The 15,336-nt window shown below is 37.6% G+C and overlaps 1 protein-coding gene across 1 annotated transcript in view; it reads left to right on the top strand.

Moving 5' to 3' along the window:
* Nucleotides 1-14,767, top strand: part of LOC140233625 (uncharacterized) — a 29,816-nt gene extending 15,049 nt beyond the window's left edge. The window contains exons 7-13 of the mRNA XM_072313725.1: nt 1,332-1,427; nt 2,815-2,898; nt 5,623-5,749; nt 6,811-6,916; nt 7,981-8,163; nt 9,825-9,899; nt 11,909-14,767. Coding sequence (XP_072169826.1) covers nt 1,332-1,427; nt 2,815-2,898; nt 5,623-5,749; nt 6,811-6,916; nt 7,981-8,163; nt 9,825-9,899; nt 11,909-11,992 — 755 coding nt within the window. The 3' untranslated portion in view covers nt 11,993-14,767. The remainder of the gene's footprint in view (nt 1-1,331; nt 1,428-2,814; nt 2,899-5,622; nt 5,750-6,810; nt 6,917-7,980; nt 8,164-9,824; nt 9,900-11,908) is intronic.
* Nucleotides 14,768-15,336: the final 569 nt, after the last annotated feature.

Below are 15,336 nucleotides of genomic sequence, written 5' to 3'. Positions count from 1 at the left end.
ACTTTACCTCTCAGAAGTCAACCTGCACGAAACAACCTATATCTTATGACATCGTACCCCATGTTTTTTATTCTGTATTTTTCTCCAGAAGAGTATACTTTGTTACCTGTGGATGACCTCATGATGTTAGTGCAAGTCGAGCAATGTTCTCAGAAATACTCCCTAATCAAAGCTGTTCTCTAGTTTTCTCAGGCACATTTATGCCTTATTGACACTACCAAAATCGCTTTTAAATTCGGTATATGCCCTGTATAAAATTGTTCTGTTCTGACTGTTTTGATCAGTCATAATAAACTTCAAATGGATTTACCTGAAGTCATCTCTGAACTCTGAATTGTCATACTTTATTTCCCAACAATACGTCAATGTGAATAGGTGATTTCATATTTCTTTATACCAAGCATCACTGTAATCAAAGGAAATATGGATGTTTGTAGTCCCAGCATTCTGTACTGCCTCAAGTCCATTGCTGTTGATTTTATGAGTCAGTCCCTAGATTGTAGCCTGCTTCCTGTCAGCAGCTTACAGATTCCCTCAAGTGTACATTTTCTCTTTGCAGCATTTGGGAGCATTTTGATTTCACTTTAATCAGTGGCCTACTTTATGGGAGAGGGTTCCCTTTTGCAGACTTTCATTTATTACACTCACTCATCTTTCCTAAAGATATTACAGGATCCCTGGCACTTAGACGGATGAGGCTATTGAACTACATTATGTGTAGCACTCTGCTCACTCAAGGAGAGGTTGCTATTATGCTCTGCTTGACCTTGGTTTTCAAGTCCATGAATAAATCTGCTTTATGCACAAGATTTTACAACCTCTTCCTGAAGTTTTAATCAAATTTTGCTTCATATTCTTTGATAATCAAGGCATCTTCTACAGTGCACATGACCAGAGACACAGATGTTAAATCTTACTATTGAATTACATGACACAAGATGCCTATTAAAGTAATATGACATGTTGACCACACCGATGGAAGCCAAGCTATGAGTAGTCAACGATATTGTATGGGTTAGCCAAAATCCAGTCAGTGGTTGAATAAACAAATTGACACAAAAGCATACCATTTATTATGTCTATTGTGGGTAGAACAGTCTTTGGGATATGCTCCAGCATTAGAACATTATGTGTAAACAAGAAGCAAACAAGGAAAGCATAGTAAGATAAGGTTTGTCCTCATTAAATCTTCTGAAACAAGGTTACCTGATATCAGGACATTATGATCTTTGAAACATTCTACACTTTGAAAGCAGTGCTCTGCAGAGTCGACAATCAATAACTTGCAAATGACAAGGGTTTGTTGTGTGTAACATGCTTCTCATTCATAGTATTCTGGGGAGGACGTGAGGGCTATCAAAGTCTGCTCAACACACATCTCCAAAGTGAGCTTTCCCACATGGCAAACTTTTTCAAGATGGCTGTCAGTAAGTACATAAATATGTGCCTGTTACGCATTCTTTGTAACAAAACCTATGAGGCTGAAATAGAGTCTGTATGAATGTAAAAAGCAGAATGAGGAAGAGAGGTTTGTGGTAACACCATCTGTATGTAGTCCTTGAAAAGACTGGTTTAGTGAAAGAAGAGCCTAGAAAGAGGAGAGTGGATGAGGGAAGGGACAAAAAGCAAAATGTTCCATAGAAATATAATGCCTTTGGGAAATAACAATTCTATGTCAACTTAGATGTGTAATGGGATTCGATTATAGCTTACCTGAGTCACAGGCTTAAATGAGGAATGGTGGTCATTCACCAACCGGTGTATGTTGTGTGTAAACTTTTCATAAATTTTCAACTTCTTGAAAACCTCGTGATGGATTTTCTTCAAACTGAGCAGGTAGCATCCCCAGAGTAAAAGGATCTCAATTTGTTCAAATAGGCACCATGCCCCCTGGGAGGGGGCAGGGAGCCCCAAAGCCCCACACTATTGGAAGGTAATTTTCATAAATCTTCTTTTCTATAACCTGAAATGATGGAGTCAAAATGCTGTGAGTACATTTTTAGTGCAATTTCAAGTATGTTTATGTCAGGGTGATATTGGTCTGTTGTTTTGTCATCTACTGCCATCTAGATTTTGTCAAATTTGGTGAACTATTCACTCCTCTATTGAACAGTGCAAACTTGGAAAGCTCCAATTAATTTCTCATAATGACAGTTGTTTTTAAGAGAAATTTCAAGAAGTTCTGTTCATCCATCTTGTGTATTCTTGCTCACCTAGACTGAGAAATTAAACCATTCACAAACTCATGTTATCCAATGGGGAACATGTGTGTATAATCGGAGCATTGGAAATTGCATTTAATGGAAATGACATTTTGTCCCAAACAATTTCCTTACAAATGTCTTCTGCTATTATGTAATGCTTACCTTGAAGAGAGAGAGAGAAAAAAGATTCCATTTCCTTTTTTAGTTGGTGGAATTCATTTTTTTTTTTTTTTTTGTGGGGAGGGGGTTGTTTATACTTAGGTAAATTTCCAAAGTATACTTGGTTTACAATAATCAGTGTGCAATTGTCCCATATTTTCCAACATTTTCAATTTCATGGCACTTCATACATGTTAGATGCTCAAACCTCTTCAGTGTTTCATGTGATGTGTGTATCTAAACAGAGACAGAAATGTGCTTAATCTTTAACTTTGATCACATGATGCAAAATTTTTTATGCACTTCATATCTGAGGCTTTATAAACAGATGTGTGTTCATGGCAATCAGCATGATTATGAAAAATTTGTTCATATATCATTTTGTGCAGTATATAAGCATTTAAACTGTTTGTAACTTTAAACAATCTTGTCTGTGATGTAACGTGTGTAGAATACAAGAAGGAGATTGGGTTCACAGGGCAGCTGTTGATTGAGCCAAAGCCAAAGGAACCAACAAAGCATCAGTATGACTATGGTAAGAGTAACAGGGTGCTTTTACTTTTATCTTACAACTCTGTCAGAACTGAAGAGAATGGTGCAACCTACAAAAGGCTAGTCTGATATCAAGGTTTGCAAGGTCAATTATTTTACTACCAATATTTCATGCTCTTATGCAGTGTCCATGGTAACAAATGTAATTTTTGTATTCATAAAGGAAGCATTTCAATGCATATGATATAAGCTGTCATGTCACCATTTACCTCTAGCAATATTTTCAAAAATTTTGCAACAAATTCGTTGTCGCTAGGTCCTCATCTGCCACATTTATTAGCACCTTTTTAGCTCACCTGAGCCGAAGGCTCAAGTGAGTTATTGCAATCGCTCTTCGTCCGGCGTCCGTCGTCCGTCGTGCATCGTGCATAAACTTTTTACATTTTCATCTTCTTCTTGAAAACCCCAAGACCAATTTTCACCAAACATGGCAGGTAGCATCCCTAGGGGGTTAGGATCTCAATTTGTTAGAATGAGCACCATGTCCCACCCAGGGGGCCCCCAGGGGGCCCTGAACCTCCAAAATTAAGGAATCTGTAAAAATCTTCTTCTCTAGAACCAGAAGTGATAGAGCTAAGTTAATACTATGAGTTAGTACATTAATGACTGTAGTTCCAAGTTTGTTCATGGCAGATCCAGGGGTGCCCCCCTTGGGGCGGGGGGGGGGGGGGGGTGTATTGGTACAAATGGGGCCTAAATTTTACATTTTCATCATCTTCTTCAAAACCTCATGATGGATTTTCACCAAACTTGGCAGGTAGCATCCCTAGGGGGTTATGATCTCAATTTCTTTAAATGGGCATCATGCCCCACCCAGGGGGCCCAAACCCCCCCCCCCCAAATCAAGGTATCATTCAATATCTTCTTCTCTAGAACCAGAAGTGATAGAGCTAAGTTAATACTATGAGTTAGTACATTGATGACTGTAGTTTCAAGTTTGTTCATGGCAGAATCAGGGGTCCCCCCCCCCCCCTTGGGACCCAGGGGAGGGGTCCTAATGGGGCCTAAATTGTACATTTTCATCTTCTTCTTGAGAACCCCATTACCCATTTTCACCAAACTTGGCAGGTAGCATCCCTAGGGGTGTAGGATCTCAATTTGTTCAAATGGGCACTATGTCCCACCTGGAGGGCCCCAAGGGACCCAAACCTCCCAAAATTAAGGAATCTTTAAAAATCTTCTCTAGAATCAGAAGTGATAGTGCTAAGTTAGTACATTAATGATGGTAATTTCAAGTTTGTTTGATAGCGGATCCAGGGGTGCCCCCCTTGCGGGCAAGGGGAGGGGTGGGGAGGTCCATATTGGGGCCTAAATTGTACATTTTCATCTTCTTCTTGAAAACCTCATGATGGATGTTCCCCAAACTTGGCAGGTAGCATCCCTAGGGGGTTAAGATCTTAATTTGATTCGGCACACCGTACACCGGGGTACCGTTGTAACCCGGGGTACCGCGTTGTACAGTGCCATCTCATGCCCATTATTTTATAATGCGTATCCGAATTCAGATACGCCGATGCCGAATTCAGATACGGCAAAGTCGTAGCAATGAACTAGCACCACAGGTGTTTTTCGAAGTACACTTGCATGCATTAATTGTTGCATAATCACAAATAAGAAAACATTTTTGTGCATAATAATACTAAAAAACATTTTGACACATTTTTTGGTAAGCCAGGGTACAGCGCTGAAAAAAAAAAAGATTAATTCAACAAAATGGCGAATTTTCATTTGGTACCCCAGGGTACCAAATATTGCATCATTTGTTAAAATGGGCACCATGCTCCTGCTCCCCCCCCCCCCATCCCCCCATCTTAAAAAAAAGAACCAGAAGTGATAGAGCTGAAATTGATACTATGAGTGGGGGGCTGAACATGCGATACTCAGGTGAGCGCTAGACCTGCGGGTCTCTTGTTTTTTTATTGCTATCTTGTCTCTTCACATGAATATCTTTCTGGACTGTGCCTTGCAATGATGTCATACATGGTGTTTTTATTTGGTGTTATTGTGCAGTAGACTATCTTATAAAGAAGTAGATATTCATATTATATATTATTTACATTACTGCATATGTCACAAAACGCCACTTTGTATTCCCATTATATGAACTTTGCCATTTTTGCATCTGAGCAGGAAAGGTAATTTGCTTTAATAATGTAATGAAGAATTGGCATTCATGGATTATAAACCTATTGGTGTCTGTACAAAGAAGTGGAATGTTAGTTTTACATGATGTTTGTACGCAGTGGCATTTGATCTCATTAGCACTCTTCCAGAATAAAGCTATAGAGAGTGTACTTCATATGATATATGATTGCAATGTCATTGTCCCGTATATGGGTAGCTTTTATTAATGTCTGTGGTATATGAGGATGGGGAGGGGAATCAATTGAGATTACTATGCAACCCTTTGGAGTGATAGGCATATACCGGTAATCACAACTCAATGGAGATAGGACAGACAAGGAAGTGCTACTCATTAGCCAGTGCTCTCTACAACAAAGTGCTACAAACTATTGTGATATTGAAACATTCAGGTACAAGTCTTTAGAATTCAGGGTTTAGCTATCATGAACTTGATATCTAGCACAGAGATACAAAACAATGATGTATGATGATATACATGTATATAGTTAGCTAAATGTGTCAATTTTGATGCCACTGAATGAGACCTCTAGACTACATATGTAGAAAATATTGTCTTTGGCAGATGCTATGACTGTGATTGGATTTCTGAAGCACTTCGGACTTGATAATGACTTCAAGCTCAACATCGAGCCCAACCACACCATGCTAGCTGGGCATGCCTATGAACATGACATTATTATGTCCTCTGCGTAAGTTTGGTGTCCCTTCACAGTTGATGAAAGCTTCTGTTTGTAAGATAAAATAGCTTATGCAAAGACTACCCATTTGAAAGTTGAATTTCAATAATATTTTTCTCTTTAGGAAAGCTTCCTTTTCACAGAGATATTTGTACTAAACAACAATATCAACAACAAAACCATGCAGCCTACAGAAATGTCACGATTACAACAAATTGAAAAGAGAAATTTGGAAATGTAATCAATTTGTCTAGTCTACTCACCTAAGACTATGTTAGATGCAGGTGTATTAGACGGGGTCACTGAAACATCTGCCATTGCAATATACAAAGGTGATGAGGGCAGAGACATTATTATGAGCAAGACATAGGATTTTAAAGGGGGATGAGTTTCAAGTATATTGTATATATATATATATATACAGTTGAACCTCTCGTATCCGGACAAGTCGGGACCGGGGCTCATCCGGATAAGGGATTTGGCCGGATACGGGAGACTCCATGCTTTATACATGTACATATACATACACATGTACTGATGTAGCCCATTGTAGTACCACATGTAGTAATGTGTATACTGCAACCTTTTCATTGTTACATTTGGGGATGTTTGGGGATGTTGAAATGTCTGGAGGTAAGCAATTTGGAAGGAAATTTGATGTAATGTATGTTAATCATGTTGGAAGTAATATGTAATTCATGTGTGTTTGGGTAGGAGTTGTCAAGGAGTTGGGAATCCCCCTTTTCTCCCGTAATTATTAAAAAAAAATCACGGCGAGATTGCGTCCGTATAATAGAGAGATCCGGATAAAGGGAGGCCGGATAAGAGAGGTTCAACTGTAGGTATATATACACAAATTTAGATAGCAGCAGTTAATGTTATGTTCATGATAGATTGTATTCCACATGCGCACATGCATGGATGGTAAAATTCATTTTTTCTTAGTCTTTTCAAAGACCATCTTTGGTCATTTGATATATTCTGAAATGTGCACACACACACACATACACATATGCAACATGGCATTCACTAATACAACCTGTTTCACTTATTGTATCAACTGCTAATTGTAGGCTTCAGATGCTGGGCTCCATTGATGCCAACACAGGATCTCCAGATCTTGGCTGGGACACTGACCAGTTCCCTATGGACATCAGAGGAGCTACCGCTATCTGCAAGGTAATGGCACTTGGTGTTCACTCTGATCAGTTGTAGTTAACCACAGTTTTGCACACATTCACATGATATGAGAACATCATTGGTCCTAGAAAGCAAGAATACTGTAGTCACTGCAGCTATCAGTGAAACCATTTTTGTCTTATCTGTGTAGCAGAAGCGAGACATAGGCATCACTTTTCTGTCATCATCATTGTCCTTAACGTCGGCAGTGTTGTGTACTCTCAGTACCTCCGCAGCATTGAACTATGACCACCAAACTTACACCACAGGTACATAACCTATAAATGCTGGTTAAGTTTGAATATAGGTGAAGTCCAACCAGGTCAAAGGTCATAAGGTCAATGAACTTTCCCTGATAAGCACTGTACTCACAGTATGGTGGTTTACTCTTACTGACTTTCCACAGCGTTGAGCTTTGACCACAAAATTCACACCACAGGTACATCACCTTATGCTGCCAACCAGGTTTGAATATTGGTAATGTCTGACAAAGTCAAAGGTCAAAAGTTCAATGAACTTAACCAGATAAGCACTATACTGATAGCATTGTGGTGTACTCTCAATAACTTTCCTCAGCTATAAGCTATGACCATCAAACTCACATCATAGGTACATACTGTGAAACAAGATATTTTCACGGCCTGAAGTTTACTCTTCATGCCACTTAGAGTGCATAGTGTTGCGTTCTGAATTTTTACTTAGTTGTAACCGGAATTTTGTTATAACAGTGTTCGTTATAATGGGACTGCACTGTATTTCCATAGTTGCTATATTTTGTACCAAGTGTTCCATATGAACACATATGTCATCAACAGTGTGATACATTATCATTTTGACATTTTTTATGAACATACAATGAATGACCAATATTTACTGCATGTGAAGATATTGTCGTAAATGTTGTTTATCAGACAGATACCTTACTATCTACATTTTTGGAGGAATTCAGATGAATACTGGGATCAGCATAGACCAGGAAATTACACAAATTTCAAGGATGATTATGTGTTGTGTACTGTCCTGTGTCATTTAATGGAAATATGTCATACCTTTGCTTTGATCAGGGCATAATTGATCAAGGAGGCCTTGCACCAGGGGGACTCAATTTTGATGCCAAAGTTCGCCGTGAGTCTACTGCTCTGGCGGACATGTTTTACGCCCATATTGGGGCTATGGACTCCTTTGCCAGGGGTCTGCGCAATGCTGCCAAGCTGGTGACTGACGGACACCTGGAAAAACTTGTGGCTGTAAGTCTTCAGAATTTATGCAATTGAAGGGAGTCAAATAATTTGATTGCAATCTTGTATAGAGCCTGTAATAATCTAAATGCTGTGGCATCACAATTGTAAGAATGGTTCTAATGGAAATTATACATGATGATATTATCAGCTGAATACAAGCATACCATATATTCCCCCATAATTACAATAGGACTCTCTGCAATGTTAACTTCAAAAATAGTAAATGAAAATAATAATAAATCATTAACCTTGCAATTTCAGAGTATAAGAATATAAATTGTAACCGACATCTTGCAGAAAATCCCAATTGGTGCATTTGCTTCAGTTGTCACAGAGAAATGTGGATCTTTGTAAAGCATGTCAGAAGTTTGTTCCCTTCAAGTTTTGTAAGAAGATGCGTCGTCCATTGTATTCACATCTTACAAATATGAAGTTATTTGTTGTGTTCTTGCACAATAATATCTCTTTTGAAAGAGTAACAGTTTGTTTCTCATTTCCAGACTTTCTTTAAAATTGTCTTTTTCATTAGGGCATTCCAATCAACCCATTCTCTAAACTTCTCCCTTACCCTGTCAATATTGTGGTTTGATTCAGGGTACCTTTACACAATGAGTGCTCTCTATACCAAATTTGCAGTTTGAGAATAGGATAGGTAAGAATCAAAGTGAAATGCTTGTCGACAGATTAGGGAACAAAATAATGCAAAATGGCAATTGAGAGATCAATACATCTTTTAACAACAAAACCTCACATGAGTACACACAATTGGTATAAATCCATGCACGGAATTTAGATTTGCTTGTTGTTTACTCTGTCACTTGTCAGCAAAATACACTTGTCAGCAAAAGAACGTACCCACTTCTGTCAAAGGCTGCACACAAAAATTCACCACCCAGAAATAAACAATTTTTGTATGCAGGTTTGCTGCAATATCCATTAGTAATCACATACCCAATAGCAAGTGATTATCTTTATTACAAAGAAAAAAATGACATGCACAGCATCTTGGTCACTGAATCAAAAGTCACAAAATGTAACAGAATGAGCCTTACAAGCCTTACAAGACGTGGCATAATTTTCCTGATGGAAGCTTGCTTAGAGCAGAGTAAAGTAATGTCCAGTCTAAAGAGCTAACTGATTTTATTCTGAGAATTAGCATAATCAGGAAGGATAGCATCCCTAAATACAGAATACACTTACTAACATCATTTTGACAAAACAGGTGTTCACTTTGACATATTGGTTGTTTAAAGATGTTATCCATTCAGTGGCCATTTTTGCATGGTGGAAAGTGCTGTTGTGTGGGACTTTTGATTCAATGACCAAGATGCTGTGCATGTCAAGTTCTTCTTTGTTATAAAGACATTCACTTGCTTATGTGCATGTGATAAGTAAGGGGTATTGTAGCACACCTGTGTATAAAAATTGTAGATTTCTAGGGGGTGAATTTTGTGTGCAGCCTTTGACAGAAGTGGGTACTTTCTTTTGCTGTCCAGTGTATTTTCTTTCATATGGATGCCAAGAGCTTGCAAGAGTTTTCTGCAAGATGTAGGTAACAAGATATAGTTTCATACCCTGGAATAGCGTGTAGATGATGTATCGTTCTTTTCTAATCATGGCACAAGCACCAGTGGGCATGTATCAATGCTACTTGTTGATTTTGGTAGGATCGCTACTCGAGCTTCACAGAAGGCATTGGTCTGAAGATTGCCAAAGGGACAGCCACACTCCAAGACTGTGAGGTACGTGTAAGAGCTACCATCACATAAATACCATTATAATCATTTATGTTAGTGTTTGTGTAGAATTGTTGCAAACCTGCTAAAAATGTGTGTTTTTTCTATGACCCACTTTGGTCACAAGAATGATTACAAGTGGGATTTATTTCAAATCATAATAGTAATATTATAGTTATGGTACCCTATCCATAGTATAAATCATATCACAGAATTAACACAAAATAGTCAAACAACAAAATGATAATTAAAAAGCATAAAAGATATATAGAATTTCAAAGGAAAATAGTTAAGATAAATCACTTCTATCAGAGACTATGAATGTTGCATAAAACATGACAGTTATATTAAGAAAATCATTATAGACAGAATACCAGTCATGTGAAAGGGAGCTCTGAATAGCCATCTTTGTCATGTGTCAATGGTATTGTACAAACACAATATTCATTTATCAGGACACAAAGAAAACAAACTCTGATTTTTCTGGGATTGAAGCATTCAGACTAATTATACCCCTGCCACATGTAGTGTGAAGGGGGTATATAGGAATCACCGTGATGTTGGTCGGGCGGGCGGGCGGTCGGGCGGGCAGGCAGTCGGTCGGTCTGTTGCAAAATCTTGCGTCGCGAACTTCTCCTACAGTTTTGAAGCAATTTAATTGAAACTTAAGGTAAATGATGATATTGAGGTATAGATGTGCAAGACCTGTTTTTTGTGTTTGTCGGACAATGCGTTGCCATGGTAACCATAATTTTACCAAAACCTTGTGGATTGAATAACTTCCATGATATTTAAGCGATCAATTTCAAAATTGTTATCTATGATGATCTACAGGTGTAGTTATGCAAGACACTCTTTGTGTTTGTACTTGACAAAGCGTTGCCATGGTAACCGCATGTTTTCTTCGAAATCTTGTGGAGTGAACAACTTCCACAGTTTTGAAGCAATTGAAATCAAATTTGGTAGGCATTATGGCCTTGAGGCATAGATGTGCAACACAGTTTTTGTGTTTGTCGGACAAAGCGTTGCCATGGTAACCATAATTTTACCAAAACCTTGTGGATTGAATAACTTCCACATCATTCAAGCAATTAAGGTCAAATTTAGTATGTATGATGATTGGGAGGTGTAGTTATGCAAGACATGAATGTGTTAATATAAGAAAAATGTGTTGCCATGGTAACCACTCATTTTTGTATCAAATTGAACCGTTTAATCTATGAAAGTGAAATTTGGTGGGTATGATGCTCTTTAAGTGTAGTTTTGCAAAATATCCTGTGTATTTATATCGGACAATGCATTGCCATGGTAACCGCATTTTTTTTTTAAATCCTTGTGGAGTGAACTTCTTCCACAGTTTTCAAGCAATTAAAACCAAATTCGGTAGGCATTATGGCCCTGGGGTATAGATGTGGAACACATATATTTCTGTGTCTTATCGCGTGGTTTAGAAGAAAACATGGAAGGAACGGTACTTTCCAAAATGGGAAAGAGACAATGATAGCGTGAATTCGGTTTTCATTGTTTGGTTTGTCGCGTGTTTGAAAGCGGCAGGTCAAGAAATGGAACCTCGTTATATCCGATCAAATTGCTTTATGTTTTTCTTTATCATGATGCACCGAAATTGTCCTCATTATAACCAGAATCTTGTTATAACCGAGCTCGTTATAATCGATTTGTTCTGCCATAGGTTTACAGGCAAAGGAAAACGGGACCGACGCGATCACCTTGTTATAAGCGGTTCCTCGTTATAACTGAACTCATTATAACGGGGTTTCACTGTATAATGTGGAACTTGTTTTAAAGGAGAAAAGAGGAGACAGACACAATAGGGTGTGGGAGGGGACCATGTACCACCCATACTTCCAGAGTAATGATTAGTCATGACTCTCATTGATATACACATTTTTAATGAAATTATTGTATTGAAAGAGTTCAAATTTATGTTGAAATTAGAAACTTGCTACTGGCATGTCTTAAGAGCCAATTCTAAATGTCGTTTCCTCTCTTTGCAGGCATTCATCATGAAGACCGGGGAACCAGCTGTTACATCTGGAGAACAGGAAAAATATGAGTGCCTCTTCAACCGCTACATCTAGGTGCATGGATTCCACTTCTAGCCTTTATTGCTCAGCTCAATATATCTAAATGTTGTGCGAGAGACGTGATACTTCAGATTATTAGTGCATGTTCTTCAGTGTGTTTCTGTCTATTCAGGCAGTTCACAAAATGCCTCCCATATGCATAGTTGGATTGGTAAATGTTTACATCAGTTATTCATCTAGACTAAATTTGTTTCTTCTGCATGTGTACCTTGCATTCACTTTTTTTTTTTAAAGATTGTATGTGTCATACACTTGTATCAGACATTTTTTATTCCTTTTTATTAGATAATACTAAACATAGTGTATCAAATGACATGTTATCAGCCTTCCATTAAGTGATAATGTAATGTATGTGTACATTCGTAATGTTGGTGGTTTATGCAGTGTACACGGGGAACTTTTATGAAAGTTGTAGCAAACTATGCATAATCATGTATACATGCTGAATGTACAATTTTAGGGCAATATCAGTCTATTATTCCAAATTTGTTGACACCCAGTATACAATAGTATCCTTACTGCATACTTTGAGGAATCGGGTGCCTACACATTGTATGTGGTCAGGTTGTGTATGCAGTTTTGAGAGTTAAACTTCATTTCTTTTGTGATACATCATCATGTGAATGTGTGTGGGAACAATTATTTTTTATACCTTTCATAAAGATATATTGGACCTCTATTTTTTGTAATATACATTTGTTTACACTTTACTGTTAGTACAATGTATCGATGTTATTGACTAATGTAGAGTATAGCTTTTGTGCAACTGCAAGCTGATAGAAGAAAATTATGCTCAAAGAAATTTCACACATTTTCCCTGCGCAAGACAAGCTGATGTGTAAAAACCTTCTGTGTCTGTGTTTATTTCTTGACAAAAATGTTTAGTATCCCTTATTGTATTCAGTTGTTAATATCTTGCCATCAATTGAAATAAATTGCAATTTAAACAAGTCTTTTGACAAATATCCAGCAAGAGCAATGGAAGAAGGCTCAATTTCTTTCAGTATGCATACATATCCATCAGTGCTGTTTGAGAAGGAAAATGTCTAATTCCATTATTTCTTGAAATTATACTGTACATGGTATAATGTACATGTGGGGGTGCTGTGGCATAGTGGAAGTCTCCCTATTCCCAAATGGAGGACCCGAGTTCAATTCCTGCCAAGTGCTTACATTCTTGGACAAGATGTTTTTACCCACCATGTCCCTCTCGACGGGGGTGTATAAATGGGTACGGTACTGGGCAATGCTGGGGTAATAATAATGGCAGGGCCTTCTTGTAGAGCAGTGGCAACACTGAAGAGGCTACCCTGAATGAATAAGATCTTATTCTTCTTCTTATTATTATTATTACATATATCAAACTAATTACATGTATATTGTAGGTGTGTGAATGCATCTTTCAATCAGCGATACTTAATATTCTGCACTGTCTATCTCTTTCTTGCCTGTGCAACGTAAATTACAGAGTCACTTTGTGCCTTTTAACCCGTTGAGGACGAGTCCCGAGTATACTCGGGCAGGTGTCTATGGGAAATGCGTGTTGTATCAAAATCAAACCGTCCTCAATGGGTTAACTTGAAGTAACAATGTCTATAATGATGTGCTGAGTTTTTACTACATTGTAGTCCAGTAAAATAAATGCATTGTCTCTGAGCTGGCATTAGCCCGAAAAGCTGTGACCTTGTATTCAGTCTGCCAGTGACCTGAATTTAAGAAGCAAGTGAGAGTCGAGTGTATAAGGAGTGATATTGAAGAAGTCTACAGTGGACCTCCTGATCTCCGCGACATGCGTCATCTCCTGTCGCCTGTCCGGAGATCAGGAGGTGGTAGGTTCGAATCCTGCTTTGGTATGTACGGCCATGATTTTTTTATCATGGCTACTACTAAAACACTGATCAATTCAGTGCTTATTTACGTCAATGTAGGGCAATTTGTCAATCAGTTGCAAGAATAAGACTTTTCTCAAGCAAAGTTGAAACTTGTAGGCCTACTGGTAATCTGAAGGTTTTGGATAATTGTTGTGAGATGAATGTAAGCGGAATGACTTGTATTTCATGTCTTAAACATGCTCCAGTGGTTTATTGAATACACCTCTTGTTCATAGATCAAATACTCAACATTCATTTTGTGGAATCCATTCTGCATGCAGCAATTGTAACTATGTCAGGCAATCCTCTGGCAGCTTTCTGGTGCAAGGACAGTTTAGTGTGAACCATTGCAGAATACCAGTATTCAAAATTGTATACAGTACAATTCTTACTGTACATCTATTTAGTACAGTGTAGAATAGTTGCACTTTTTAAGACCATATTTACAAAAATCAGGGTTATGGTGGCAGAGATAATAGCTCATATGCATGACTAACTTCACAAAAAATGGCAGTTTCTGATGATTTTTGTATGTACATTGTACATACAATGCACGAGTTTTCATATTAGATAGAGATTCATAAGAAATGAGGAAAAAAGAAAAACAAGAAAATTAATAATTTCAGATTGTAGATGGTGGCTTACAACGAAGTATGCACAATACATAAATGTTACCAGTAGACTTTGAACCCCTTCTATAACTGTCATTCTTTATTGCCTTTGAGCAAAGTATTACTTATTCATAAATCATATGTGCGTGTAATAAATTACTGTGAAACATTCAACTTTCTTGGTGCTAACGAATTATCTTTTGTCTATAATTTGCTGAAGCATATTCCACTTTTCAATAACATACATGTATAGTCAAAACATACACTGAAAAATCAACTTTCTTGAATTTACAAGTAGAAAAAAGATTTCTGCCCTGACATAATCAAAATGCGTGCAAAATTCAGAATTTGGACAAAATTAGCGTACTTGCTCAATTACAATTATAGATACAAAATTTCAATACATATGACTGAGTTGCATTTTAGATTATATGATGAGCTATACAAACATGGCACATCTGATTGCAATTTCACCATAAATGGAAAAACTGGAAAAATTAGAACTTCTTGGGGAAATAAAAAAAAAAAAAATCACACAACTGCATTTGCACAAACAACTAGCCAAAATAAAAACAATGGGACAAGTTAGGTCACAATCGGTCAATAAATGGCCGTGATTGGGAGGGGAGCAAATGGTTCTTTATTTTAAATGATTGTTACTTTATAAATAACAAGTTTATGTCTGATTTATGTCACAGAATTTATCTAAAGCATTTGAACTTTATATTACAAGTAGATAGAAATTGAACGTGGCAAGAAGATGTGTTCGTTCATTGGAGTAATCAATTACCACATTCTGAGGTTGAGAAGTGCCGAGTCAGTTTTGTTTGTTTTGTCATCTAATAATAGATGAGAA

The sequence above is a fragment of the Diadema setosum genome, chromosome 10, assembly GCF_964275005.1.
Source record: "Diadema setosum chromosome 10, eeDiaSeto1, whole genome shotgun sequence".
NCBI classification, from domain to species: Eukaryota; Metazoa; Echinodermata; class Echinoidea; order Diadematoida; family Diadematidae; genus Diadema; species Diadema setosum.
The sequence above is the reverse complement of the archived record's forward strand: the minus strand, read 5'-3'. Positions and strand labels throughout refer to the sequence as shown.